A 27,913-nucleotide genomic window follows, 5' to 3' on the forward strand; every position below is an offset into this window, starting at 1 on the left:
CTGGACCCAGCCCCAAGTGCTTGGGGTCCGACTCCCTGTGCCCAGCGAGGTGATCGAGGATGTACAGGTGACCCACACCGCCAAGTGAGTCCCTCCTTCCCCATTTTCCTATGTGGGCCCCTGGGCTCTTTTCCAGAGTCACCCTCAGCTTCAGTACATTTGGCTTTGGGGGTCGGGGAGTCATTTGGGGTCAGCTGGGTTGGGGTAGCTGGATTTTGCTAAATCAGGCTTTCTCTTTCTGTCATTGCCGCCTCTGTGCAATCCCCGTGTCTATTGTCACATTTGGATGTGTGCGGTGGCCTGGAATAAACTCCCTCCCTCTGCTTGGGGGAGGGGATCCTCAGCTACCCAGAGAGTGTGGTCAACGCTCACGGCCACGGCTCTGTGAGCATGACCACAGGGGAGGGGCAGCAAGGAATGTGAGTCCCTGCTGTTATCTTACCTGGGGCAGGTGAGAGAAAGGTAAGACAAGGGCTGCAGAGGGATTATAGTGGGAGACGGTTTCTGCTTTTGTTGCCTGTGTAGGACTCATTAGGAAGCAGAGGGGAGGGACCCGGCTTGCAAAACATTTATTTTGGGAGTGCTCTTAGGATGGACATGGGTGGAAGCGGGGAAAGCAAGACGGGGGAGAGTCCAGCTGCCCCCAGGGAAGGCCGGTGGCTGGGACAGCCTCTCAGAGTTGTCCTGAGCTGGGGTAATGGGATGGGGACTTTGTGTCCCCAGGCTGATGGGGCTGCCCGGGGAAGGCACTGTGACCCTAGACAAAGCATAGTTATTCAGCGGAGGCTGACTGATTGGGAGGGAAGTATGGCCGAGGTCCACTCTGGCAGTGTTCCCAGAAGCTGGGGAGCGTGTCCCTCATCCCCGAAGGACACCTGGGTGAGCACTGCAGCGTCCCCCTCTTCCTCTCGGAGCCTCATTTGAGAGACCTGTGGACGGCTTTCTCCTGACTGGATTTACTTTTCTGTAGGGAGACTGTGAGTGTGTGTGTGTGAGTGTGTGTCTCACGCATGAGGGTTCGTGTGAGTGTGAGCACGTGTGTGCATGTATTGGAGATTGTCTGAGGGTGTGTGCAATTGTGAGTGTGAATGCATATGTGTGTGAAACTAGAAATGAAACTGTGTGTCTATGTAAACGGGTGTGTGAGTGCACATGCATGTGAGTGGATGTGTGTGCAATTGTGTGTCTGCATGATGGTGCATGTGAATGCGTGTGTGATTGTCAGCACATGTGTGTGTGTGTGAGAGTATGTGTATGTAATTGTGTGTCTGTATGAGGGTATGCATGAGTGTGTGTGTGAGTGTGTGTATATATGCAATTTTGTGTCTGTATGAAGGCACGTGAGTGTGTGCGTGGGTGTGGTTGTGGGAGGATGTGTGTGAACATCATCAGTGTGAAGGCACATGACATATACGCATGTGAGTGTGTGAACAGGTGTGAGAGTGTGTATGTGGTTGTGTGTCCCTAAGAAGGTGTGTTTGAGTGTGTGAATGTGAGTGTACATATGAGCGTGTGCCTGAATATGGGTGAGCGCGAGTGTGCATGTAACTCGCATGTATTTGTCCAGGACTAGCAAAGTGGTTCGACAGTCACTAGGGACCCAGGCTCCATCCCTCTTGTTGCTCTGCCTCCTTCACCGTCAGCTGCTCTAGATCCCAGCATTCCACTAGGGAAAGGGGCTGCCATCTCCTTTCCTGTAAGGGCACGACCCTAAAGTGGCCCCCATCACTTATGTCCACATCCCATGGGTCAGGATTTAGCCAGATGGCCACAGGTAACAACAAGAGGATCTAGGAAATATCATCTTCAGGTGAGAGGTCTGGAGAAAAAGTGGCAGAATAGATGTTGGTGGACGCTGGCTCTCCCAGCCACAGCTGCCCCAGTGCTCTTGGAGTGGACACGGGTCTGCCACAGATGTGAACTACCCAGTAGGCTCCAGAGACAATGAAACACTCTTTATCCTTTTCTCTTGGCAGAGCAGAATATTCAGTTAATAAATATTTATCGAACACCCATCTGTGCCCTTCCAAGGATACAGCAATGAGCAAAACAGATATAGAGAAGGGGAGGCAGATTGAAGACGCATACCGTGGGGCACCATGATAGCAAGTGTGAGATCAAGGCTGGCATCCGCCCATCCTTTGCATCTCAGCTCAAGGAACCTCTCCCAACCTCCCTGCCTAGGTCTGATCCCTCGTCAAACCCTCTCGACCCACCGTGGGTCTCTCTGCACAGTTGTAAGTTTGCATTTGTCTGCACGATTCTAGATCTCCCTGCTGTCCCCCTGAGCAGGCTTTGAGGATTTTGCTCATCTTTGTGTCCCAGCATCTAGCACAATGCCCGACATAAAGGTGTGGCTCCATATAAATTTTATGAACATGTGCAGAAGTTTAATGCATGCACACATGCATGCATGAATGAACAAATAAGTGAAAAGTGAATAGCAATCCGCCTGCCGCGGAAGCAGTTTCCTCCAGGGGTGGGGGTGGGGTGGAGAGGCAGAGACAGCCAGTGATGTCACAAGAGGTGGTTGGGATGGAAGGTTCTGGAAGGGCTGTCGGGGAGGGAGACTGCCACCTTCCTACTTCTTATCACCACCACCATCCTGGCTTCCCCAGACAGTGACAAGGGCTGGGAAGGGGAAGCGCATGTTCAGGTCTCCGGGAGGGGCGACCTGATTATCATCTTTGCGGGAGAAGAAAGCACCACGAGCGCCCAGATGTCTCAGCAGTCAATGCTTTGCTGTGATGGCCAGAACCACACCTTGTGAAGAGTGGCAGGTGCCAGTGGCATGGGAGAGGGGCATGTGGGAGTCCTTTGGGATTTAGCATCTGTCACCCAGCAGCATATCTCATTAGGACTTGGTCTCACCACAGACACACATTTTGGCCTTGAGCTAGACCCTCCGTATCTTTTTCTATTGCATCTGCTCATTGGTTGCTGCTGGTGTACCGGAAAGCTATTGATTTTTGAATATTGATCTTTTGTCCATTCACCTTACGGCACTGCTTAATCTCTAACAGCTTTTCAGGTCATTGGATAGTCTAGGTACCCAATCATATTTGCAAAATGATAGTGTTGTCTGTTTCCAATCTTGCTTCCTCTCCTTTCTTTTTCTTGTCTTATTGCATTAGCTAAGAACTTCCAGCTTAAAGCTGAACGGCAGCAGTGAGAGCTGACGTCTTTGTCTCGTTCCTGACTTCATGGAAATTCTTTCAGTGCTTTTGTCACTATTAATGAGTATAATATTGATCACACAATTCTGGTAGATATCCTTTATCAAGTTAAGGAAATGTCTTTCATTTCTTATGTGCTAAGGAATTTTCATTAAAAATGGACATTTCATCAAATTCCATCTTGGGGAGATCATAGTTTTTCACCCTTGTCCCTTAAAGGCAGTAACTCACATTGATGGATTTTTAATGATGAGTGACTTTTGCATTCTTCTAATAAACCTTACATGGCCTTTTAAAATTGTGAACCACGTCTTGCATATAAAGTAACACATGAAACAAAATCGGTACAATTTGACGGATAGCAATAAAATTCTGCATACCTACTTCATTTTATGAAATAGAATATGACTAGTAACTTACAAGTTGTTTATGTGTCCAAACTTTTTCTCTTATTCCTCCCTCACCTAAGAGAGGTAATTGCTATCCTGAATTTCCTGCAGAACTTTCTCTTATATTTTCACCACCTAAATGAGTACTAATTAATGTTGTCTGTTTGTAAACTTTATATAAGTAGAATCATACTGCAACCTGCTTCTTTATCAGCATCACGGCTGGCAGATGCATTCAAGTTTTTGTATATGTTCTTACATTTTCATCACTGCATAGTATTCCACATTGGATGTATCCATTCTCCTGTTGATGGACATTTGGGCTGCTTCCAGTGTGGGGTTCTTATGAACACTGCTGCTGTGGACATTCTTGTCCATGTCTCCTGGGGCAGAGGTGCAAGAGCTTCTCTTGCGAATATACCTAGAAGTGAAAATGCCAAGTTAGAGATATGCACCTCTTCACTTTTAATGATTAATGCCACACTGTTAACCAGGATGGTTTTAAAGAAAACCCCAGACAGCATGTTATTTCATGTGTAAATCCTTCAGCAACAAGGATTCTCTTCTTTAACTTAATCCCCAAACCATTATCATAGTTTAAAAAGCAGCCATCCTTTCTTCGTGCCATCTGAGAGGCAGTCAGTGTTCAAGTCCCCAGTTGCTCACAAACACCTTGTTTGCATTGGGATCCAGCTGGAATTCACATATTGAATGTGGTTGATGGGACCCACTCTTGACGGGGTCCCTCTGGCTTATGGGAGGGAACCCAGGTTCCAGGCATCTGAACCTGTCCAGATGAGCCATTGGTTTGAGACCTATTCTGAAGGCTGAGCTGATGGAATTTACTGATGGGCCAGATGTGTGGGAGAGAGAGAGAGAAAGAGAGAGAAGGAGAGGAGAGCAGGAGAGGGAGAAAGAGGGAGGTGGAGGGGGACAGAGAGGAAGGGAGGAAAGCAGAGACAGACAGAAGGAGGCAAGGGAGGAGGAAAAGAGCGAAAAGGGGGAGGAGAGGAGGGAGAGATGAAGCAAAGAAGGAAGGAAGCAAAAACGGATGTGTAGGTGGCTGGGTGGGTAGATGGATACATGAGCGGATGGAAGGATGGATGAATGAATGGATGGATGGGTGGATGGATGGTGGATGGATGGATGGATGGTTGGATAAGTGGATGGATGGATGGATGGAATGATGGGTGGATGGATGGGTGGATGGATGGTGATGGATGGTGGATGGATGGATGGTTGGATGGATGGATGGATGGATGGATGGATGGAAGGGAGGGAGACATGGAGGGATGAAGATGTGGGGAGTCAAAGGTGACTTAAGGGTGACCCCAAGGTTCTGGACCACATCCAGTAGCTCCAGCAGGACCTTGGGCCTTCTTCTAGTTTCTTCATTTGCGGGACACTTTGTGCATATCTTTACATGCAGGTTTGCATCTGTGTCCAGATCCGCTGTGTTTAGCTCCTTGCCATGTTCTGCTGATTGACTTAGTCTGTGCATATAAACTCCACGGAGACTCCTTCAAGTTCATTTTATAATGTGCCTTTCTGGTGACCTTTTTTCACTGAAATACAAAGCCAGTTTCTGCTAGTACATGGAGATAAAATTGACATATAACATTATATTAGTTTCAGATGTACATACAATGAGTTGATATACGTATATATTGCAAAATGATCACAATAAATCTAGCAAACATCCATCATCACACATAGTGACAAATTCTTTTTCTTATGATGAGAACTTTTAAGATTTACTCTCTTAGCAACTTTGAAATATGCGATACAGTATTATTAACTATAATCACCATGGGGACGTTACATCCCATGATTTATTTGTTATAACTGGAAGTTTCTATCTTTTGAAACTCTTCACCCATTTCACCCACTCCCACCCCAGCCTCTGGCAAACACCGATCTGTTCTCTGTATCTATGACTTCATGGGGTTTTTTTTTTTAGATTCCCCCTATAAGGGAGGTCATACAATATTTGTCTTTCTCTGTCTGACTTAGTTCACTTAGCATAATGCCCTCAAGGTCCATCCATGTTGTCACGAATGACAGAATTTCCTTCTTTTTCACAGCTGAATAATATTCCATTGTGTGTGTATATCTTCTTTATTCGTTCATCCATTCTTGGACACTTAGGTTGTTTCCATGTCTTGACTATTGTGAATAATAATGCAGTGAATACAGGTTGCAGATATCTTTTCAAATTAGTGTTTTCATTTCCTTCGGATAAATACCCAGAAGTGGAATTGCTGGATTGTATGGTGGTTCTATTTTTAATTTTTTGAGGATCCACCACACTGTTTCCACAGCGGCTGCACCAGTTTACATTCCCACCAACGGTGCACAAGGGTTCCCTTTTCCTCACATCCTCCTCAACGCTTATGATTTGTTGTCTTTTTGTTGATGGCCTTTCTGACAGGGGTGAGGTGCTATCTCACCATGGTTTGGATTTCTATTTCCTGATGATTAGTGATGTCGAACACCTTTTCACGTACCTCTTGGCCACCTGGATGTTTTCTTTGGAAAAATGTCTGTTCTGATCCTCTGCCTATTTTTTAATCGGACTGATGATATAGAGCAAGATTTACTCGTTTTTTTCCTTGTGCATTTGGGTTTTCATATTAAACAATCTCTAAGGCAAGCTGACCAGATGAGGACTCTCCTGTGAGGGCTTCCTTCCCTTGGGAAACTTCAAAATATTTTCTCACCCACAGGATCACGTATAGACTTGGCTCCTATATTCTAACAGTTTAGGAGACTCTTCTGGAAACTCACAGATTGAGTACCCTCTGGTCTTAACAATTGCTCTATTATGTGGCATACGAGCTGCTCTTTCCTTCTCCTAGGCCCAGGACAGACATGACTAGTCGATCCCAGGATTCTAGGCAGACATGACCAGTGCATGGGAGTTGGGCTCGCCCTGCAGCCCCTTCGTCAGGCCCGCTAAGTTCCCTGTCTGTGCCTTGCAGAGCTGTGAGGAATGGTCTCTGCAGGCCTAGAAGGGCTGAAACCCCTACGACTCAAGAAGAGGAGGCTGAGAACCTTGAAGCAGACATGAGTGACACAAAAGGTATCTTGTGGGAGAGAGAAAGGCAAGCTGACTCGGCCAAGGCTTTTCGTAAGGGAGCCTGGGCCCGGGGAGTCGGGCCTCAGCCATTCCCTGCTCGGGCCCCTGGCCTTGGCCGAGCTGCCTGAACCTGGGGGGCCTGTTCCTGCACCTGATGGGAGTGGAGGCGGCACAGGCAAGCGGTTGACTGCTGGGCCACTTAGATCAGAGCAGAGCTCTCCCAGTCTCATGACAGCAGGGGAGTCACTTGCTCTTTTGAATCCTCATTTGTGTCATTTGCACCAGGGGGGCATTGATACTTGGCCACAGCACCTCTTTATTAGGATGATGAGCCCAGGGGGATGAAGCTCCCAGGGACCATATATGCATCGTGTACATGTAATTGTGTGCGTACATAGACACAATTTTATATATATTCATATATATATACATTGTGGTATGTAGACATGCAATTGTGTGTATATACATAGTGCAGATGTGACTGTGTATACATATACAATTGTGTGTGTATATACATTGTGTGTGTATATATACAATTGTGTGTATATATACATTATGTGAACATATACAATTGTGTGTATATTTTTTGTATATATACATTGTGTGTATATACAATTGTGTGTATATATACATTGTGTGTATATATATATATTGTGTGTATATATACAATTGTGTGTATATATATAATTGCGTGTATGTATACATTTTGTGTATATATATACAATTGTGTGTATATATACATTGTGTGTATATATATATTGTGTGTATATATACATTGTGTGTATACACACAATTGTGTGTATATATACAATTGTGTGTATGTATACATTGTGTGTATATATACATTGTGTGTATATATATATTATGTGTATATATACATTGTGTGTATACACACAATTGTGTGTATATATACAATTGTGTGTATGTATACATTGTGTGTATATATACATTGTGTGGATATACATAGTGCAAGTGTAATTATATCCATATATAGTACAGATTTAATAACATATATAGTGCAGACATAATTGTATACATATAGAGAGTATAACATAACATATATGGTGCAGATGGAGTAATAATTCATTGTCATTATTTTGTAAGCATTTTTCTGTTGTAACAAAACTCAAGGAGCATCATGTGATGGGAAATCGCCTCCATTCTCTTTCACAGCTGCCCTTTTCCAAGCGGATAAATGTTGGCGAGAATGACAACTTTTACAGTCACTCTCAAAGAGCAGTAGTTTTCGAAATCTCCTTTTGGTCATCGTTAGGTTCCTGGGGCTGCTGGAAGAAAGTCCCCAGCCTGAGCAGCTGGAACCTCGGGAACTGACTGCTTCCCAGCGCTGGGGGTCCCAAGTCCGAGGTGGAGGTGGGGCAGGATTGGATCCTTCTGGAGGCTATGGACGTCCCAGAATCTATTCCACATCCCTCTCCCGGCTGCTGGTGGCTGCTGGTGGCTGCTGGTGATCCTTGGCGTTCCTGGGGTTACAAACTCCTCACTCCACTGTCGTCACGTGGCCGTCGTCTTTCTGTGTGTTTCTATGTCCTTTTCTTGTAAGGACACCCGTCACTGGATTTAGGGCCCACCCTCCACCCAGGATGATTTCACCTTGAGACCTTCAGCTGATTCCACCGGCAAAGACCCTATTTCCAGATAAGGTCACATTCTGAGATTCTGGACAGGAATTTTGGGGGAACACCATTCAACCCAGTACAGTCATTACAATGTCCCCACCAGTATCCAGGTGACGCCCCCCATTTTTGTCCAATTTCAAGGTTCCCCCCTCCCCCATGCTTCAGGATGGACTGCTGGAGCCATAGGGCGGGGAAGCCACGATGGTTAATTCCCTCGATGACGTTCTCCTCATGTGGTCCCCATCCCCAGAGGGTGGTTTTGTCATAAGCTGACATTCGCTCCACGGCGAATGCTCCTTGTGGGGGGGGGGGTTAATGGGGGAACTTGATGAACCAGCTGCCCTTGAGGTGATTTGTTATGAGTTGAATTGTGTCCCCTGCTGTGGCCTGGACGTTTGTGTTCCTCCCCAAATTCATATGTTGAAACTTAGCTCCCAGGTTGATGGTATCAGGGGGTGGGGCCTTTAGGGGGTGACTAGGTCATGAGGGTGGAGCCCTCATGAATGGAGTTAGTGCCCTTATAACAGAGACCCCAGAGAGCTCCCGAAACCCCCAAATGCATATGTTGCAGTCCTAACACCCAGGACCTCAGACCTGAAAAGTGTAAGTTTGGACACAGATGCCCGCACAGTGAGAACGCTGCGTGTAGGTGGAGGCAGAGTTCAGGGTGATGCTTCTGCAAGCTGAGGACCATCCACGATGGCCAGCAAACAGCCCGAAGCTGGAGGGGAGGCAAGGAACAGGCTCTCCCTCACAGCCTCAGGAGGAACCAACTTGGGTGACTCCTCGACCTCAGACTTTTCCTCTCCAGAACTGCAAGGGAATAAATTTCTGTTGTTTCAGGCGCCCAGTCTGGGATGCTTTGTTACAGCAGCCCCAGCTGACTGATACATAGTTCATGGTTTTTTTGCCCAGTGTCTATTGATGACTATCCTCAGCATCTGCCTTTGTGCATCCATCTCCAGGGTCTTTCTACTGGCTTCTAGCCAACATCCTTTTCTTTCTTTCTTTTTTTTTTTTTTGTGGAAGACTAGCCCTGAGCTAACATCTGCTGCTAATCCTCCTCTTTTGGCTGAGGAAAACTGGCCCTGAGCTAACATCCGTGCCCATCCTCCTCTACTTTATATGTGGGATGCCTACCACAGCATGGCTTGCCAAGCGGTGCCATGTGCACACCCAGGAACCGAACCGGCGAACTCTGGGCTGCCGAAGCGGAACGTGCGCACTTAACCACTGCGCCACCGGGCCGGCCCCGCCAACAGCCCTTTCTTATGGCAGGAGAACGAGGCACAGCGAATCACACACTGGCTCTTAAATCTTCCACCTGAGAGTGACACACGTCAGTCATATTTCATGGCCAAAGCAGATGTAGTCCACTGCATATAAATTTTACCTTAAACAAAATAAAGCCTGTAAATTATATAGAACTCTAGTTAATGATTATATGCTAAAGGGTTTAAGGGTGAAATGGATGGATGGCCGCCACTTACTTTGAAATGCATCAAAAAATAAGATGTGGTGATGGGTGGGCAAATAGAGGAATGGCTGCCTAGAGATTTGATAAAGCAAATACAGCAAAATGCTGGCAGGGGTGGGATCTCGGTGTGAGTTAGAGGGCATTCACTACACAGTCCTTTCAACTTTCTGGGATGCTTGGAATTTTCCATAATAAACTGTTGAGAGGGGTAAGGAAAAAATAAATGGGAAAGAGAAAGCTTGAAAGGGCCAGTGTTGACCTTGTGACTTCGCCCGAGGAGTAAGATTAATTGTTGACCTTGGCATTTGAGGTCCAAAAAGACAGCCCCTCCCCCAAAGTTATTAAATGAATAAAAACCTTTGCCACCCGACCCTGGTGACTGTTTGCAGTTACTCCCAGGCTGTGGACCAGTCATCGAGATGGAGAGGTCCTTCTCCGGATCTCCAAACACGGGCCAGGCCACGAGACCCCGATGACCATCCCTGAACTTTTTCGGGAGTCAGTCAGTCGCTTTGGGGCTTATCCAGCGCTCGCCTCAAAGAACAGCGAAGAGTGGGAAGTTCTGAATTTCAACCAGTACTATGAGGCTTGTCGGAAGGCTGCGAGAGCCCTGATCAAGGTAAACGAGTCATTCATTCATCCCTTCATGTGTCGTTTATTCAATAATTCATTCAGAGTAGGTAATACCTATACACACATACGGTACAAAATGTACAAACCACCACAAAATACGAAGGTTAATTGGGGAAAATTTTCTCTCCCATCCTTGACTCCTCCCTTCCAGAAGCAGCCACCATTGCCAGTTTTTTGTATGTCCTTTGGGAAAACAGATGATGTATATATAATTTTATATTTGCAATTTTTTACACACATGGTAGCATACTACACCCACAGTTCTGCATCTTGCTTTTTCCCCCCTTGGCATCGTCTCTCCATGTATTAGTTAGCTACTGCTGCATAACAAGTTACCCCCCAAACTTAGTGACTCCGAATGACACACATTTATTATCTCACAGTTTCTGTGGGTCAGGAATCCAGGAACAGCGTCATTGGATGTTTCTGGTTCAGGATCTCTCAGGAGGTTGTGGTCAAGCTGTCAGCCCGGGCGGCATCATCTGAAGCTTGACAGGGGCTGGAGGGTCCACTGCCAAGCTTACTACTTACACGGCTGGCTGTCAGTGGGTGCCCTCAGCTCCTTGCCCATTGGTCTTCTCCATAGGGTTGCTTGAGTGTCCTCGTAATATGGCTGCCAGCTTCTCCCAGAATGAGTGATCCCAAAGGGAGAGTGAACATATTTTATTGGTTAAACAGACCGACCTTGATACAATGTGGGAGGCAACTATACAAGGACACAAATACCAGGAGAGGAGAGTCACTGGGGGCCATCTCGGCTGGGATCCTTCCATACTGATTCATTAAAAAAAAAAATCCATATTTTTTTCAACAACTGCAAATATGTGTGCAACAGTTGACTTGACCAGCCCCCGTGGGTGGGCATTTCAGTCACTTCCAACCTTTTGCTACCATACGTGGTGTCACAGTGAACTTCCTTCATAGGATAATTTCTTGCAAAGATGGTGCCTTTATAGGCCCACTCACGATGTAAGAGAGAATTTGCTTACTTCTATTCTTGCCAACAATCTATTATCAAAAATGTTCATCTCGGCCAATTTGATAGGCATTTTAGGCAGAATTCTAAGATGACCCCCTGGATTTCCGACCCTTGGTATACTCATGCTGTATAATCTCCCTCCCTTGAGTATGGGCAGGACTTGTGTCTATGACGGGATTTCCCACCTGTGGGAGCAAAAGTGAAGACATTGTGAAGATGGAATTAAGGTCCCTAATGAGTTGACTTTGAGTTCATCCAAAGGGCCAATGCTCTGGGTGGGCCTCACCTAATCAGGCGAACCATTAAAAGCAAGATTCTCCTCCTGGCCTTGAGGAAGCCAGCTGCCATGTTGTGGAGAGGGCCATGTGGCAGGGGATGGCAGACAGCCTCTGGGAGTTGAGAGCCGTCCCCAGCTGACAGCAAGAAAACAGGATCTCAGTCATCGAACCACAAGGAAGTGAATTCCACAAACGACATGCAAGTGTGGGTGGGAGATGACCCCCAAGCTTCAGAGGAGACCACAGCCCACTGATGCCATGATTGCAGCTTTGGGAGGTCCTAGGCCAGAAGACCCAGCTAAGCTGCCCCCAGACTCCTGGCCTATGGAAACTGGGGTCATAAATGTGTGTTGTTTTAATCTGCTAAATTGATGGTGATGTGTTATGCAGCAACAGATAATAAATATCGTAGGTCTCTCTTATTGTAAAAGGGTATCTCCTGGTGGTTTTTATTTATAGGAAATCCTGTCACTTATTGACCCAGACCTGAGTTCCTCTCTCCCTCTGATGCCCATGTGTCTTCATCAAGTGACTGTGAGGGGTGCCAATTAAGAACCATCTGCTTGGGCTGGGTTTCTTCTTGGCTGCCCCACCTCAATGCTGTGGTTAGCTCACCTCTCCTGAAAGATGATCCTCCTTAGCTATGCCCTAAGTTCTGGAGTCCAAGGACCCCTGTTCTCCTAAATCTAAGGGGTCCAATCATAAAGAAATCAGTTTATCTACACATTAACAGAGACACCGTGTCTACACTGAAGATAGCCTTTTTGTCACTAAGTAGAAACACTTGGCATCACATTCTGAAGCACTGGCAGGAAGATACCCAAATGCTTCTGCTTTCCCCAAGAACTGGGGGTCATCGCCAGCCTTGCCTCATACGACTAAAAGAGCCAGCAAAGATGGAGTTATCCAGAACCCCTCCAGGGATGGTCCTCTTCCTGTCCAGGTTTCCTGGGTCATCCTCAACCACGTTCAGATCAAGGCTTCCCCTTTAAAAATGCAATTTATCACCACTATGGAATATCACTCTGTGAGTACTTTTGTTATGAAGAATGAAAATAAATTCACACCCATTAGGATGGCTAGTATTTACCAAAAATATAACAATCCAGAAAATGGCAAGTGTTGGTGAGGATGTGGAGAAACTGAAAGCCTTGTGCGCTCTTGGTGGGAATGTAGCTTGGTGCCACCATTGTGGAAGACACTATGGTGGTTCTTCCAGAAATTAAACAGAGAATTCCCATAGGATCCAGCAGTCCCACTTCTGGGTACATAACCAAGAGAACTCAAAGCAAGGACCCAAACAGGTACTTCTACATGCACACTCATAGCAGCATCATTCACAACAGCCAAAAGGTGGGAGCAACCCGTGTGTCCATCGACAGATGATGGATAAACACAACGTGGTCCATCCATAAAATGGAGCATTATTCAGCCTTAAGACAGAATGAAATTTGGGTACATGCTACAACATGGATGAACCTGGGGGTCCTTATAGTAAGTGAAAGAAGCCATACACAAAAGGACCGTAAGATCCCACTCATAGGAGGTCCCTGTAGCAGCCACATCCACAGAGACAGAAAGTGGATTGGGGGGCCAGGGGCTGGGGGAGGGGTGGGAGTCAGTGTTTCATGGGGACAGAGCTTCAGTTTGGGGAGATGGAAAGTTCTGGATACGGATGGAGGGGATGGCTGCACAACAATGTGAATGTCCTTAATGCCCCTGAGCTGTGCACTTAAAAATGGTTAAAATGGCACAGTCATGCTATATATAGTTGACCACATTAAAAAATAAGGACAAATAAGTGAGGCGTGATGCAGGGGGAGGCGTAGCAGGCTCTCGACGGTCACAAAAATATCACACCCCAGATTTTAGGCTCAATACTGGCTTTTTCCTATGCATGGAGAAAACAACTGTGGAATCTGCTTCCATGCATCCCGATGAGCAGATCTTACCCGGAAGTAAGACACCTCTGTGTTTCCATTTGCTGTCCGTCTGTCTCTGTTTCTGCCTTCCCAGCTCGGCTTGGAGCGCTTCCACGGAGTCGGCATCCTGGGGTTCAACTCTGTCGAGTGGTTCGTTTCTTCCCTTGGTGCCATCTTAGCAGGGTAAGACCACGGGCTTGGTTCACTGTGAGTGTCGGCGGGCTGCCACTCAGTTCCCACTGAGATGTGAACGGGGGTTGAACACGCAGCCCCAGGAGAGCGGGCCAGACAGACACACAAGCCAGTCAACCTGCCAAGGGACCAGCATCTTGAAAATATAAGGTAGTTCTATAACTCAGTAAGAAAAAAAGATAAAAAGGTTGTCAATGGGCAAAAGACTTGAACAGAAATGTCACAAAGGACATAGCCAATAGGCACTTGAAAAGATACTCGACATCATTAGCCATAAGGGAAATGCAAATTAAAACCACAACAGAATGGGGGGCCGACCCAGTGGCGCAATGGTTAAGTGTGCACGTTCTGCTTTGGTGGCCCAGGGTTCACCGGTTCAGATCCCAGGTGTGGACATGGCACCACTTGGCAAGCCATGCTGTGGCAGGCGTCCCGCATATAAAGTAGAGGAAGATGGGCACAGATGTGAGCTCAGGGCCAGTTTTCCTCAGCAAAAAGAGGAGGATTGGCAGTAGTTAGCTCAGAGCTAATCTTCCTCAAAAAAAAGGAAAAAAAACCCCCACAATAGAATGGTAAAACGCAAGAACAAAAGACTGTGAATGAAGGCAACAGGTGGCCGAGTGTGGGGCGGGTGTGCAAATCCCACCCCTGGCATTGATTTGCCATGGGATCCTGAAAAAGGGACTTCCGTGCCCTGAGCCTCAGTTTCCTCATCTGTAAAATGGGGTCCTGGGAGGGTTCCATGATCTGACATCATAAGAGTTGCTGCTCTCGACACTTATCATTTTTGTTGTTTTCATCCAGTAAATTGTGGAAGGAAGTTGGTGCCAAGTCTCCCCCGCCCCCTGCTTTCCAGGTCATTCTCGCCTTAAGGGGTGTGTGTGTGTGTGTGTGTGTGTGTGTGTGTGTGTATGTGTGCACATGTGTGTGTTTTCTTTTCCCAGGGGCCTTTGTGTTGGCATTTATGCCACCAACTCCCCGGAGGCTTGTCAATACGTCATCACTCAGGCCAAAGTGAACATCCTGCTGGTTGAGAACGATGAGCAGCTACAGAAAATCCTTTCGGTAAACTCAGCGCTTCCTGCTAGTCACCCGGGGGGACCTCAGGGCTCTGCCCCAGTGGCTTTTCGCTCCCCTGTAGATGCTAACGATCAGGTGGGGTGGTGGAGCTTGCCCCACACATGGGGTCAGTAGGTGGCCCCCAGGACCACCTTGGTCCAGCCACCAAAGCTGCTTTTGGAGGGAGCCGGGTGGAATGGGGGAGACTCACTTCCAATTCATAGTAACTTCATTGCCCACCCAGCCTCCATTTAAAAAATGTGTTTATGTATTATTTTACATAAACAGCCCACTGTTTGCTATTTTTCTTTTATGAGTGTCGATATTTGGAGCCTTGCGACCCTTGTAATTTTCATTTCTTATCATTGCCATCCTTTCGGAAATGCTTTCATTTTTCTCTTCTATTTGTTTCCTAAATGCTACCATTTCCTGTTTCGCTTTTTTCTGGGGACGGGCTCTCTCTTGCCCGAGTGATGGTTCCCTTTGCTTTGTTTCGTTCTTCTTTTCCACCTGCTTTTACTTTGTTACGTTTTTAATTTTACTTGAGATGTTGGGTGGCAATTTTCCTTTGCTTTGTGTGCAGCAAAATTTGGTTCCTCTCTTACTCCTTATTAAAATTTCTTGTAGTATCTTTGTATGGATATTGTAGAAACGTTGTGTTTGAATGAACTGCAGTTTCCTGAATCAGCTTTTCACAGGAGGAACCTAAGGGGAGGGGCAAGGCTAGTGACCAGATTCATTGCAGAGCCCAAGGGCCACATTTCATCACTTCTGAGTTACACATTTCTCCACTTATAACGTCTCTGGAGTCAAGACGTGTCTTGCCATCAGTGGCATCCTCTGATCACTGTCAGCCATGTGTCCTCTCATATTTTAACGTTTCTGAAATTAGGGTACATTTTCCAGACTCAGTGAAATTCTAGCTAGACTCAGTGAAATAGAGCAGTGGGCCACCAGGCAGACCTCCTTTGATGCCTAATTCCTGAGCCGGTTCAGGAAGGACCAGCTTTCTGACGTGATGCTGCTGGAGTGTCCAATATTCATGTTGTACCCTGTTTGTTCTAAGTTCCTAGCAGAACACACTGAGGGTGATGGGTGATGGGTGGGGTCCTTCTTCTTGCCTTCAACGCTGATTTATGATTTGGGTTTTTCCACCATTAGAAAATGCCACTTACCCCATCCTTCCATCCCACTCCCACCTCGCTGCTATGGCTTTCTGACCAGATTCTGGTATATTTAGCCTCAGACGCATAAAGCAGTGTCTGAATTATTTCTGTCTTAATTTCACCCACTTGCTGCTTGTGGGGGATTTGTTGTTCCAGTTGTGTGTATGGAAGGTTCAAAGCTGGGCTCCTGACACGGTCCCCCCGACACTGGATGTTCAGCTCCATTTGGAAGTCTTTGGTTCTGGGCGATACTCATGGCTCGGAACCCTCCAACTCGCCAGTGCTTCGCTTCCTCCTTTAGAATAAACCCCGGACTCCTTGCCCTTGCTTCCAAGTTGTGCTGACCTGGCCCTCACATCCTTTCCTCCCTCCTCCCTCGTCCCTCTCCCCTCCATCCCCCTTTCCAGCCATCCCGGACTTTTTAGATTCCTCAAACATCCCAAGATACTTCCTGCCCCAGGCTTTTTGGATGTCTGTTTCCTCTCTCTCTCTCTGGAAAACTCTCGTCCTGCTGTTACAAGCACTTCTGTCATCTTTTCTCTCCAATCTGTGCCAGAGACTTGATTATAATGAGAATTCCCATACTCCATGTTGGAAGTGACCTTTTCATTGGATTGGCCGGAAATTTCAGAGAGGCGCACTCCTCCTTCTGCATGAACAGGGCACAAGCATCCTGCAGACCTGGCCACCCGAACCTTACAGTTCTGGGTTTGGGTGGGGAGTTCTGAGCCTGTCCCGGTTCCAGCCCCCTTCACGGAGGATGTTTGTGGCCTGACTCCAACTAGAAGGTTAGCTGGATGCTGGCTGCACAACGCAAGGTGCTGGCTCAACAACTCTGTGTAGCAGAATCCCGCCTGGGACGTTGTCCCAGGGAGGCTGCCGTCTCCACCCACCTTCAGCTGTTGGAGGCTACTGGTACCGACCACAAAGAACTCAGTAAACCTAAAACCAGCTTGTTTCCTGTCGGTCAAGACAAAGACCCCTTTTAAGGGGTGGGCAGGGGAAAGAAAAGGGGCTGAGGTCGCCATGGGAGAGCTCAGGACGCACGTGCAGCTTCAGTCTTTCCCACGGCTGGGTTGCCATGAGGACCATGCAGAACTTTCTTTCAGATTCCGCAGAGCAGCCTGGAGACCCTAAAAGCCATCATCCAGTACAAGCTGCCAATGAAGGAGAGCAGCGCTAACAACCTGTACTCTGTAAGTTGGGGGGTTGACGGGGGGCGGGGCTCAAAGGGAAGTGGGCGGGGCCTCACGGGGAATTGGGTGGGGCCTCACAAAGGAAGTGGGTGTGGGCTCACAAGGGAAGTGGGCGGGGCCTCACGGGGGAGTGGGCGGAGCCTCTCAAGGGGAAGTGGGCGGGGCCTCTCAAGGGAAGTGGGCGGGGCCTCTCAAGCGAAGTGGGAGCTGAGCAAAGAGGAGGCAAGGCCTCAAAAGAGAAGTGGGCAGGGTTCTAAAGGAAGTGAATGATGAGCAAGGAAGCGGGCGTGGCCTTGTAAGGGACGTGGGCAGGGCCTTTAAGAGGCTTTTTTTTTTCTGGTATGGAGGGTCTAATTTTTGGGAAGGTGTCCAGTCTGGGTCTGATTTATGGGAAGGTGTCCATTCTGGTTATTTAGTGCTGTGTAATGAGCCACCTCAAAAATTGGTGGCATAAGACAACAACAATCATTTTATTGTAAATTTTTTCCAGAAAACTAGGGTAATAGAAAAAATACTGCATCATTGAAAATTAGGTGTGCTAAAACTCAAGACGTTAAGTTTAAATATTACTATTTATATCCAACCCAGAATTTATTATAAATTTGCTTTCCTGGCTTTAATAAATGCAAAGTCATCAATATTTTTATTAAAGCCATTAACCATTATTTAATATATGCAAATATCTAAATAGGGGTGCACATTTCTGCTATGGCTTGGACCAGCAACCCTGTTGGAGCCTGAATTTATTTAAAATTTTGATATCTCATTCATTGTGGATTGGTTTTGCTTTGATAGTGACTTCAAAAATATTGCGTTAAAATATTTCTCTTGATTACAAAGAGGCTTTTTTTTTGGATGGAGGGAGCATCCCCTTAAACTTTGCACTCGAAGCAAAGTCCGTGGTCCTCACTCTGGTCCCGACCCTGCAGCTGGGGCTCCTCTGGGACCTTTCTCTGGTACTCTTATGGTTTCTCCATGTGACCGCTCCAGCATGGTGACTTCAGGACCTCTGGATTTATTTGGTGGCTCAGATCTCCATAGACAACGTCTTGAAAGACAGAAAGAGCCAAGTGGAAGCTGTCTTGCCTTGAATGGCCCACTCCTAGAAGTCACACAACACAAGCTGGGCCAGGAGCCTTGGAAGGGACCGGGACAATCTCCTGTTAATTTCCACGAGATTAGACCCTCAAACCCATTATTCGAATCAGAAGATCTAAAATGTCATCAAGATTGCCCTCTGTGCAAGTGGCAGAAAAGGGGCCAATGGTCCTTTCTGGCTGACCAAAACACTCGCGAGCCTTCGCGCCTTTCAGCAAACATATGAAGATTAAGACCAGGATGACGACTAATTAAATAAGACAACTGATCAGAATTGCAGACTTTTTAGACATTTAAAGTGACCATCACAGCAACAACATCTTAAGTCTGGATAACTTAAAAATCTCCTTCGTTAGAAATAGCACGTACAGCAGAGTTTCTCCACCCCGTTGCTATGGATGTTTGGTGTGGGTAATTCTCTGTGGTGGGGGCCGTCCTGTGCCCTGTAGGATGTTATGCATCACCCCCGGTCTCTATCCACTAGATGCCTCTAGCACCCTCCCTCATTTGAAACCCCAAAATGTCCTCAGATATTGCCTATTGTCCCCTGGTGGGCAAAATCACCCCTGGTCGAGGACGATGACTCATAGGGGGCAGTTTTGTGGCATGGAATAGTACCTACTTCTGTGCAAGGGGGAGCAGAACCTAGTTTTAGGATTGCATTTCAGAATACACTTGTTAGAACTGAGAGAAAAAGAAAGCCTGAGAAAGGAAAATGTGAAGTTTTGGGGCTGGGGAGGCAGAAGACAGCCAGTTGGGCAGGTTTCCATGCCTGAGGTCGGACTCAAGACCAGCCCCAGATTTCCTGGAGAGGACTGGATTGAACCAGGTTGGGTCTGGTGTCTACCCAAACCAATCATTGTGGCCGTGGGAGGATGGGGTCTTGTGCAAGCCGTGAGGGGGCAGCCTTCAGGAGAAGGGCTAAGGGTGTCTGTCAGAGAAAGGACAGAGACACCCCCCGCAAAGGGCTTGTGTTTTGCAGGCAACACTGGCCATTTGTGGACGACCTTGAGTTCCCTCCATCTTGAAAACAACCTCATCCAGAACCTTCTTGGGTACTTGGTGGTAGGATTTTTATGGGTCCCGTGTGATACTCAGTTCATACAACCCAACAGCTGCTTTTGAGTCAACAATTAAGGGCACAGGCCCTGGATTCAGATCATCTTGGGTTCCTCTGTTTAATTGCTGTGTGACCTTAGACAAGTAACTTACTGCCTCTGAGCCTCAGCTCCTTCATGTACTATGTATTGGTTGTCCGTAAGACTGCCTTTGGTTGCAAATGACCAAAGCTTGATCCCAAATGGCTTAAGCAAAAAAAGGTAATTTGTTGGCGCATGTAACTATAACCCAGGGCGTGGATTTCAGACATGGCTGGAACCAGGGGCTCAAATAATGTGACCCAGGCTCCGTTTTGTCCTTTTGGATTCTCGGCTCCACTCCAGCCTCGCTTCCGCTCATAGTCCTGAGATGCTCCAGCAGCTCCTGGGGCTACATCTTGACTCGTTCAGATCCAGACATCGCTTGCAGCAAAAGCCCTCACCTTCATTGTGATTGGCCCACCTGAGGTCACGTGCCCAGCCCTGGTCCAAGCATCATGCCCCAGGCAGATGGCATCCTCTGCCTTAAACCAATCACGGTTGACCTCTGGAGCTGGGGGTGGAGTCGGCCCCCATCAATCTGGTAACTGAGAAGCTTGGGGTGCAGAGTGGAATCCGAGAAGGCAGAGATCAAATAATATCGACTCCACTCTTCTAAGCATCTTACGTGTAGCAACTCATTTACCACCTACGACAACCCAAGGAGTCGGGTCTTGGTACCGTTCCCATTTTACAAATGGGGAAACTGAGGCTCCGGGAGCTTAAGCTCCAGGAAGTGGAGGCACAGAAGCGAACATCCTGGGGCTTTTTGTAAGAGGAGCCGGCGGGGCTGGGGGCAGCCTGAGCCTTTCCTCTCACTGGGAATCATGCCTTAGGAGAAGCTGATGCGACAAGACCTGAGCGGGGAGAGGGAGCTCCCGGCGTGGAGGTCACCCCCGCGCCCCCTGAGTCCCCCGCTCTGCTCGTCTCTCTTCCCACAGTGGGATGACTTCATGGAGCTGGGCAGCAGCATCCCCGACTCCCAGCTGGACCGCATCATGGAGAGCCAGCGGGCCAATCAGTGCGCGGTGCTCATCTACACTTCTGGGACGGTGGGCCCTCCCAAGGGCGTCATGCTGAGCCACGACAATGTAAGCGCCGTCTCTGCCCGCGGTAGGAGCTATTTTTACAGATGAGCAAACTAAAGCCCAGAGAGGTTCAATTACTTGACCTAAGTCACACAGCCAACAGCATGGCGGAGCCAGGATTTGAAGCCAGGCAGGCTGGCTCCCCAGTCCCCATTTTTAACTACACTGTAGATCTATGTGGCTAACATAAAGATGTCCAAAAACGCGACACAAACATTTTAAAGCCAGTTGCAGAACAGGATGCAGGGCACAATACGATTTTTGCTAAAAATGGAAAAATGGCAGCAAGCGATGGGCATGTGTGCAAGTTCTAAAAGCAGAGAAGTGTCTGGCAGCACACGCACCTAACTGGCAATGGTGGCTCCCCTCTGTAAGTCAGACAGATTGCTAGCTTTTTGTTTGTTTGGTTTTTTTTGGTGAGGAAGATTGGCCCTGAGCTAACATCTGTTGCCAATCTTCCTCTTTTCTTGTATGTGGGACGCTGCCACAGCATGGCTTAATGAGCGGTGTGTAGGTCTGCACCCAGGATCTGAACCCGCAAACCCCACGCCGCCAAAGTGGAGCATACGAACTTAACCACTATGCCACTGGGCTGGCCCCCAGAATGATTGCTAGTTTTTAAATGAAGCATTTCTACCTCATAAGAGCTTTTCCTTGCAGCCTAGCTATTAATAGTTACCAGCAAATCCTGGCCTTTGCACTGGCTGTTCCCTCTGCATGGAATTCTCTTTCCCAGAGAGCCGCACGGCTTGCTCCTTCACCTCCTTGCTCAAATGTTACCTCCTCGGTGAAGCCCTCCCTGACTTCCACGTTTAAAATAGCAAACAATAAACCACCCCATCGGTCCCTATTCCCCTCCGGCTACTTTTCTCTTCCCTGGAATTTCTTACACTGACATATTATATAGTCACTCATTTATCGTGAACATCAGCTCCTTGAGGAGATGGCTGGTCTGTCTTGTCACTGCTGTCTCCAGTGTCTGGTGCGTGGGAGGACTCAGTCTACTTTTGTGGAATGAATGAATGACAGGAATCTGACTGACCCCACCCTGCCCTGGCCAGCGTTTACTGTCCAAGTGGCTTCCTGTCTGGTGACATAGTCTTCTAGCCTAGGGGCGACAAGCATAGAGTCTGGAGCGAGGCTGCCTACATCTGAATCCTGCCTCTCCCACTTGCTGGCTGTGTGACCTGCGACCAGTTCCCTAACTTCTCTGGGCCTCAGTTTCCCCTTCTGTAAAACGGAGACAAGAATGTTTTCTCCCTCTTAGAGTCGCTACCAAGGTTGTATTATTTCATATACTGTGTCAGGTAGCCATTGCCGCATAACAGAACATTCCAGAACTTAGCAACTTCAAACGCCGACAGTGTATTATTCTGGGTCTGGATTTGGGGGGGCTCAGGAGGGTGTTTCTTCTGCCCCCTGCAGCATCAGCAGGGGTCACTCTGCTGTATTCCAGCAGAAGGTCCAAGTGGGGCTTCCCTCACATGTCCCATGTGGCATGTAGTGAAACACATCCAACGTTAGTTATTATTATTATCATCATCGTTGTCGTCATCATCTTTACTGCAAGAAGTCAAAGCCAGTGCAGTGTCCTCAACATACACCAACTGGTCAGAGTTTCTCCCATTTATAGGGTCCTAACTCTGTGCCACGCTGAGATAAACACATGGCAACTCCCCACTCATTAACCCCCTTCACAGATGGGGAAACTGAGGCTCAGAGAGGGGATGTGACTTGCTCAAGGTCACAGAGCAAAGAAAGGCCTGAGCTGGGAGCTGAACCCAGGAGCGTGTACACCACCAGGTTGTGGTGGAGTGGCACCTGGAGAATCAAGTGGATGAAGGAGTCTCCAGCTTGGGTGGTGTGAGACAGCCTCTCGGAGGTGGCGGCATTTAAGCAGAAACTTAACATTCAAGAAGGAGTCAGTCACGGGGAGTGCTGGAGGAACAGCATGCCAGGCAGGGGGAACAGCCAGTGCAAAGGCCCTGAGGCTGGACTGGGCCTGATGAGTTGGAATAACAGTGGGGAGGCCCGTGTGGCTGGGTTAAAGAGGTAACTGTTCACCAGGGGTTATGACACCAGTGAGAACTACGGGCTGCAAGATTATAGATACACGAAAACTTTACGTCAAGGCATGCATTGGAGAAGGAAAAACATTAATATGCTAATTGTTGGGGGGGTTTACGTGACGGGGTCATGGGTGGGCTTTCTGTTTGTTGGCCCATGTTGGTTGCATAGTTTTATACTGGACGTGAGATGCTTCTGCACCCCTTTTACAGGAGAGAAAATCGAGGCTTTGAGAGATTTTTAAGCCCAGGGCCACCCAGCTAGCAAGCAGTGAAGTCAGGGTTTGGTTGTGGGGCGCTTCCCGAGGCCTTCAGATTTCTGATTTTCTGGGTAGATGTTCTGACCCTATGGTCTGTTGTTGGACCCACGGGGGTCTGTTTAGCCCCCCAAAGCTGCCCACTGGATTTTGAGCTCCTCCTCGCCTCGGGCAAATTAGTTAACTGCTCTGTGCTTCTGTTTCCCATCTGTGAATGAGGGAGAATGGTGATTACCAACCCCAGCGTGTTATGACGATGACTAAGCGACCTAATGTGTGTAAAGCAGTGCCCAGCACGTAGTAGGTGGTTTCTGAGTGTTTTTTTAAAGAATGGCGTTTACGTCGATGGCCCTCCGGCGAGGACGGGGGGCCCTGGATCGTCAGCCCGACTTGTGTTCTAGATCACGTGGACGGCCGGGGCGGCAGCAAGGGACAACCGCCTGTCTCACGCTGCAGAAAAGCAGGAGGTGGTGGTCAGCTACCTGCCCCTCAGCCACATTGCAGCTCAGATGATGGATATCTGGATTCCCATGAAGGTTGGGGCAGTCACGTACTTTGCTCAGCCGGACGCGCTCAAGGTGAGGCTGAGGGCAGAACTCGGGCTTCCTTCTCCGTCCTTGTCTCGTGCTCTACCATTTAGCAGCTCTGGAGACCGTTGACCTCAGTCTTTTAGCTTTTATCTTTATCTGAGTCAGGGCCTCCATGTGCGGTTGTAGAGATTGTACACTGAACAACCCAAGACTAAGATGTGAATGGTATTGAAAGCAGAATGTGTGTGTGTGTGTGTTTGTTTAGTTTTAAAACCAAAAACCAAACCATCTCAAGATTCTTAAGTTAATCACATCTGCAAAGTCCCTTTGGCCGTGAAAGGTCACATATTCATGGGTTCCAGGGGGTTAGGAAGTGCACATCTTTGTGGGGCCATGATTCTGCCTTCCACACTCTCCGTCAAGCAGGCTATGTCTCGAGGTCCTTGTGATTCCTTCTAGAAGGTTCATTCTCCTGTCCTTTGCCTGGTTGACTCCTCCTTGTCCTTTAGTTCTTGCTTAAATATCTCCCTGACCCCTCTCAGTCCTCTCATATCCCCATGCTCAGTATCTTGAGATATAGTAGTCACTCAACAAATACTTTTTTTTTTTTTTGGTGAGGAAGATTGTTGCTGAGCTAACATCTGTGCCAGTCTTCCTCTATTTTGTATGTGGGATGCCGCCACACATGGCTTGATGAGCGGTGCCTAGGTCCGTGCCTGGGATCCGAACTTGCAAACCCGGGGCCGCCAAAGCGGAGCACACGAACTTAACCACTACGCCACCAGGCTGGCCGCATGAAACTTTATTTTATGGTTGAATACCTAATGTAAACACACTCGTCTACGGGACCTGAGAAGTTTCAACCCTTCCACATCCTTATCAACCCCTAATAGGGTCAAAGTGTTTAAAATAATCAACCCGATGAGTGATAAAGCTGTCTTAACATTTTAAGAAACTGCCAGACTGTTTTCCAAAGGGGCTGCATCGTTTTGTATTCCCACCGGGAGTGTACGAGAGTTCCAGTTTCTCCTCCCCCTCAGTAATGTGCTATTACTGTTATGATTATTATTGCCGTCCTAGTGAGTGTGAATGCTATCCCGCCATTTTAAGTTGCATTTCCTTGAGGATTGAGGGTGTGAACAACTCTTAAATGTGCTTCTTGGCCGCTGCTGTATCTTCTTTGGAAAAATGTCTGTTCGACTCTTCGCCCATTTTAAAATTTGGTTGTCTGTCTTCTTCCTGCTGAGTTTTAAGTGTTCTTTATACATTATGAATATGAATCTTTTCTCAAATATGTGATTGGCAAATAATATCTCCCGGTTCTGTGTCTTGTCTTTTCATTCTAACTCTGATGAAGTCCAATTTGGTTTTTTTTTTTTCTTTCACGCTTTTGGTGTCACATATGAGAAATCTTTGCCTGCTCCAAGGTCACAGATGGCATCTTGTAGCAGGCTTTTAGTTTTAGCTTTATATTGAGGTCTGTGATTCCATTTTGAGTTTATTTTTGTGTTTGGTGATAAGTAAGGCTCTAAAAACTCTTATTTTTATTTTTAAATTTTTGGATATGGACATCCTTTCTTCCATCGGATTGCCTTGGGCTTTTATTGACCGTTAATTGATTGCAAACGTAAAGATTCATCTCTGGATTTTCTATTCCGTTCCATTGATCTATACATCCAAATTGCACTGACTTGATTTTCCTGGCTTTATGGTGGAATGACTATCTTGTCCCAGTTTGCCCAGGACTTTCCCAGTTTTATCACTGAAAATCCCACATTCCAGGAACTCCTCCAGTTCTGGGCAAACCAGGTCGGTTGATCGCCCTACTTAATAATGTTTCAAAATCAGTAAGTCCTCGGATTTTGTTCTTTTCCAAAATTGCTTTGGCTCTCCTAGGTCCTCTGCATTTCCATGTAAATTTTAAGATCCGTTTGTCGATATGTATGAGAAAGCCTGCCTGCCTTTTGATTCGGATTTCACTGATCCTGTAGATCAATTTGGGGGACAATCTTGCATCCTTTTTGACAGCTGCATAATATCCCACGGCACACTTGGGCTGCAGTTTTTTCCCAGTCTGTGCACTCCACCAAGTCCCCAGGGAGAGTGTGAAAATCTGATTGGCCACCGGCCAGCCAACTCGGTTGGCTCCCTTGGGTCGGGAGCTCGCTCTGGTCCAATCAGCCAAGAGAAGGTCCTCCTGGGCTGGGTTGGGTGGCTGGGTAGAGATGGACATCTGGGGTCCACAGCAGGTGCAGGTGTGGCTAACCCAGCCCTGTCCCCTGCAGGGCACCTTGGTCAGCACTCTGCAAGAGGTCAAGCCGACAACCTTCCTGGGGGTGCCCCGAGTTTGGGAGAAGATGCAGGACAAGATAAAGGAAAGTGGTGCTAAATCCTCCAGCTTGAGGAAGAAGGTGTTTTCATGGGCAAGAGCGACTGGCTTAAAGGTCAACAAAAAAAGGATGCTTGGGTAGGTGTGGGGTCCAGCGGGGCCAGGCCGGGAGGGCGAGGGTAAGGGGCTCAGCCTTCTCTAGCTGGGTCCTGTCAGCCCCCTTTTGGCTCATGGCTGCGGCATTCTTGTTCACAGGCCATATGACATTCCCATGAGCTACCGCATGGCCAAGGCCCTCGTGTTCAGCAAAGTCCGGAGTGCCCTTGGCCTCGATCATTGCCACTCCTTTATCAGCGGGGCCGCGCCCCTCAGCCATGAGACCTCCGAGTTCTTTCTGAGCCTGGACATACCTATAGGCGAGATGTATGGTATGAGCGAGAGCTCAGGACCCCACACCACGTCCAACTATGATAACTACAGGGTTCTAAGGTACCGGCTTCCTGGGCAGACTCGGGTCCTCCAGCAACATGGGGTCGAGGGGATGAAGATGGGAGAGTGGGTGGGCCTCTGAGCTAATGAATCCTGACTTGGTGTCCCCAGAATGGCCCTGTTCTCCAGCCTCTGAGCCCCAAGTCTTTATGACCACAGGAAGCCCCAGTTGTCAGAGCACCCGCAGTCAAGGGGAAGGGCTCTCCGGACGGTCCAAGGTCTGCCCGTGGTGGTCACTTGTGAGTTCCGCCTCCAGACGGCCCACCCCAGGCTCGCCCACCCCAGGTTCACCTCCTGGGACCTTGGGACCCTTCTCCACAATGCTCCATCTCAAAACACATTCACGGGCCCTTTCTGGCTTTCTCCCAAGCTCAGCTCAGCCCAGGCGGCAGGATTGAACCCAGTGATGCTCTAACAGTAAGAATATCGAAGGCAAGTTCCACTCCTAGTCTGAGAGCCGTGTCCTTCACAGAACCTTCTGGTGTGTCTCTCTCTGATGCCCTCCCTGCTGCGATATTGCAAGTTTGGCTTGAATTTAGCAAAAACAAAGTTCCATCTTCCTAATCTGGCAGAACCATCTCCTGCCTTTTTTCTTTACCTACATGGGGAGTGTCACACCTCAGTAGCCCCCTCTCTCTATTCCACAATCCCATCTGGGTCTGCTTTCTGCAGAACCAAATGCCCCCTGGAGTTTTTCGAAAACCAAAGAGTGGTCCTTCCCTAAAGAGAAGCAACACTGCCCCAACCCTGGAGGAAAAGTACAGATTCCCGCCTCTCTCTCTCTCTAATTATTTTCCTTCGAGGAGGAATACATGCACATGTCAAAAAAAAATCAGAAGGTATAAAATGATCGGGGCTCCCTCCCTCCCACCCCAAACCTCCAGTTCGCTCCGGAAGACTTTGCCAGGCCTGCGTAACGGCGTTCCACGCACTCACACCACACACATCTATTTTCTCACGGTTCTGGTGACTCGAAGTCCCAGATCAAGGTGTCCGTGGGGCTGGTTCTTTCTGAAACCCATGAGGGAGACTCGGTTCCTTGCTTCTCTCTCAGCTTCCAGTGGTCCTTGGCCATCTTTGGGGGTCCTCGGCTTGTAGAAACATCACCTGATCTCTGCTTTCATCTTCACCTGGCATCTCCCTGTGTGCACGTCTGTGGCTAAATTTCCCCTTTTCATAAGGACACAGGTCATGCTGGATTGGGGACCATCCTACTCCAGTATGACTTCATCTTAATTTAATTAATTACATCTGCAATGACCCTATTTCCAAATAAGGTCATATTTGGAGGTACTGGGCATTAGGACTTGAACATACAAATTTGTAGGGGACAGAGTTCAACCCATAACGCCTTCTCAGAGGCAAAATGACCACAGCATGCTCTTTCGAGTTGGCCTGTCATGGGCAGTGCATTGACATATATACTTTTATCCCAAACAGAAGCATTTTCCCTGTAAAAATGGATACTCGGAACTATTACTTGCTATCTGGAGCTTAGGAACCGAATAAGCTCAGATAACATGGCATCCCTCACTACCTGGATTCATAATACAAACTTCCACTCAGTCTTGACTCACACCGTTCAAGCTCAGGAATCAAGAGCATTTGGTTAGCGAGGGATTTCTACCTTGTAGAGAATGTTCCGTATCAGTGCAAATGGCTGCTTCATTTTTAACAGCTGTGTAGTATTCCACTGGGTGGATGTACTATCATTTATTTAATTGGTCCCTTATTGGT

General features: G+C 47.8%; 1 protein-coding gene and 1 long non-coding RNA gene across 16 annotated transcripts in view; one reads left to right on the top strand and one right to left on the bottom strand.

The window, feature by feature from the left end:
• The first annotated feature begins 326 nt into the window (after nucleotides 1-326).
• Nucleotides 327-27,913, top strand: part of ACSBG2 (acyl-CoA synthetase bubblegum family member 2) — a 33,861-nt gene continuing 6,274 nt past the window's right edge. For 8 of the 15 annotated variants that reach the window (XR_011540755.1, XR_011540754.1, XR_011540752.1 and 5 more), the window contains exons 1-10: nucleotides 2,493-2,780; nucleotides 6,547-6,647; nucleotides 10,148-10,377; nucleotides 13,665-13,753; nucleotides 14,707-14,827; nucleotides 17,097-17,183; nucleotides 20,359-20,508; nucleotides 23,230-23,406; nucleotides 25,644-25,825; nucleotides 25,943-26,176. Coding sequence is in view for 9 of the 15 variants with exons in the window: in XM_070622714.1 (XP_070478815.1) it covers nucleotides 6,632-6,647; nucleotides 10,148-10,377; nucleotides 13,665-13,753; nucleotides 14,707-14,827; nucleotides 17,097-17,183; nucleotides 20,359-20,508; nucleotides 23,230-23,406; nucleotides 25,644-25,825; nucleotides 25,943-26,176 (1,286 nt within the window). In the remaining 6 variants the exon portion in view is untranslated. Of the gene's footprint in view, nucleotides 463-2,492; nucleotides 2,781-6,546; nucleotides 6,648-10,147; nucleotides 10,378-13,664; nucleotides 13,754-14,706; nucleotides 14,828-17,096; nucleotides 17,184-20,358; nucleotides 20,509-23,229; nucleotides 23,407-25,643; nucleotides 25,826-25,942; nucleotides 26,177-27,913 lie in introns of those variants that run through there. The other 7 variants (XR_011540756.1, XR_011540758.1, XM_070622720.1 and 4 more) reach the window with 2 other exon arrangements.
• Nucleotides 10,398-27,913, bottom strand: part of LOC139083806 (uncharacterized) — a 33,757-nt gene continuing 16,241 nt past the window's right edge. Inside the window, exons 4-5 of the long non-coding RNA XR_011540761.1 lie at nucleotides 13,601-13,880; nucleotides 10,398-11,555 (exon numbers count right to left, since the gene is read on the bottom strand). This is a non-coding gene — a long non-coding RNA (uncharacterized lncRNA). The remainder of the gene's footprint in view (nucleotides 11,556-13,600; nucleotides 13,881-27,913) is intronic.

The sequence above is a fragment of the Equus przewalskii genome, chromosome 6 (genome assembly GCF_037783145.1).
Source record: "Equus przewalskii isolate Varuska chromosome 6, EquPr2, whole genome shotgun sequence".
In the NCBI taxonomy this organism is placed as follows: Eukaryota; Metazoa; Chordata; class Mammalia; order Perissodactyla; family Equidae; genus Equus; species Equus przewalskii.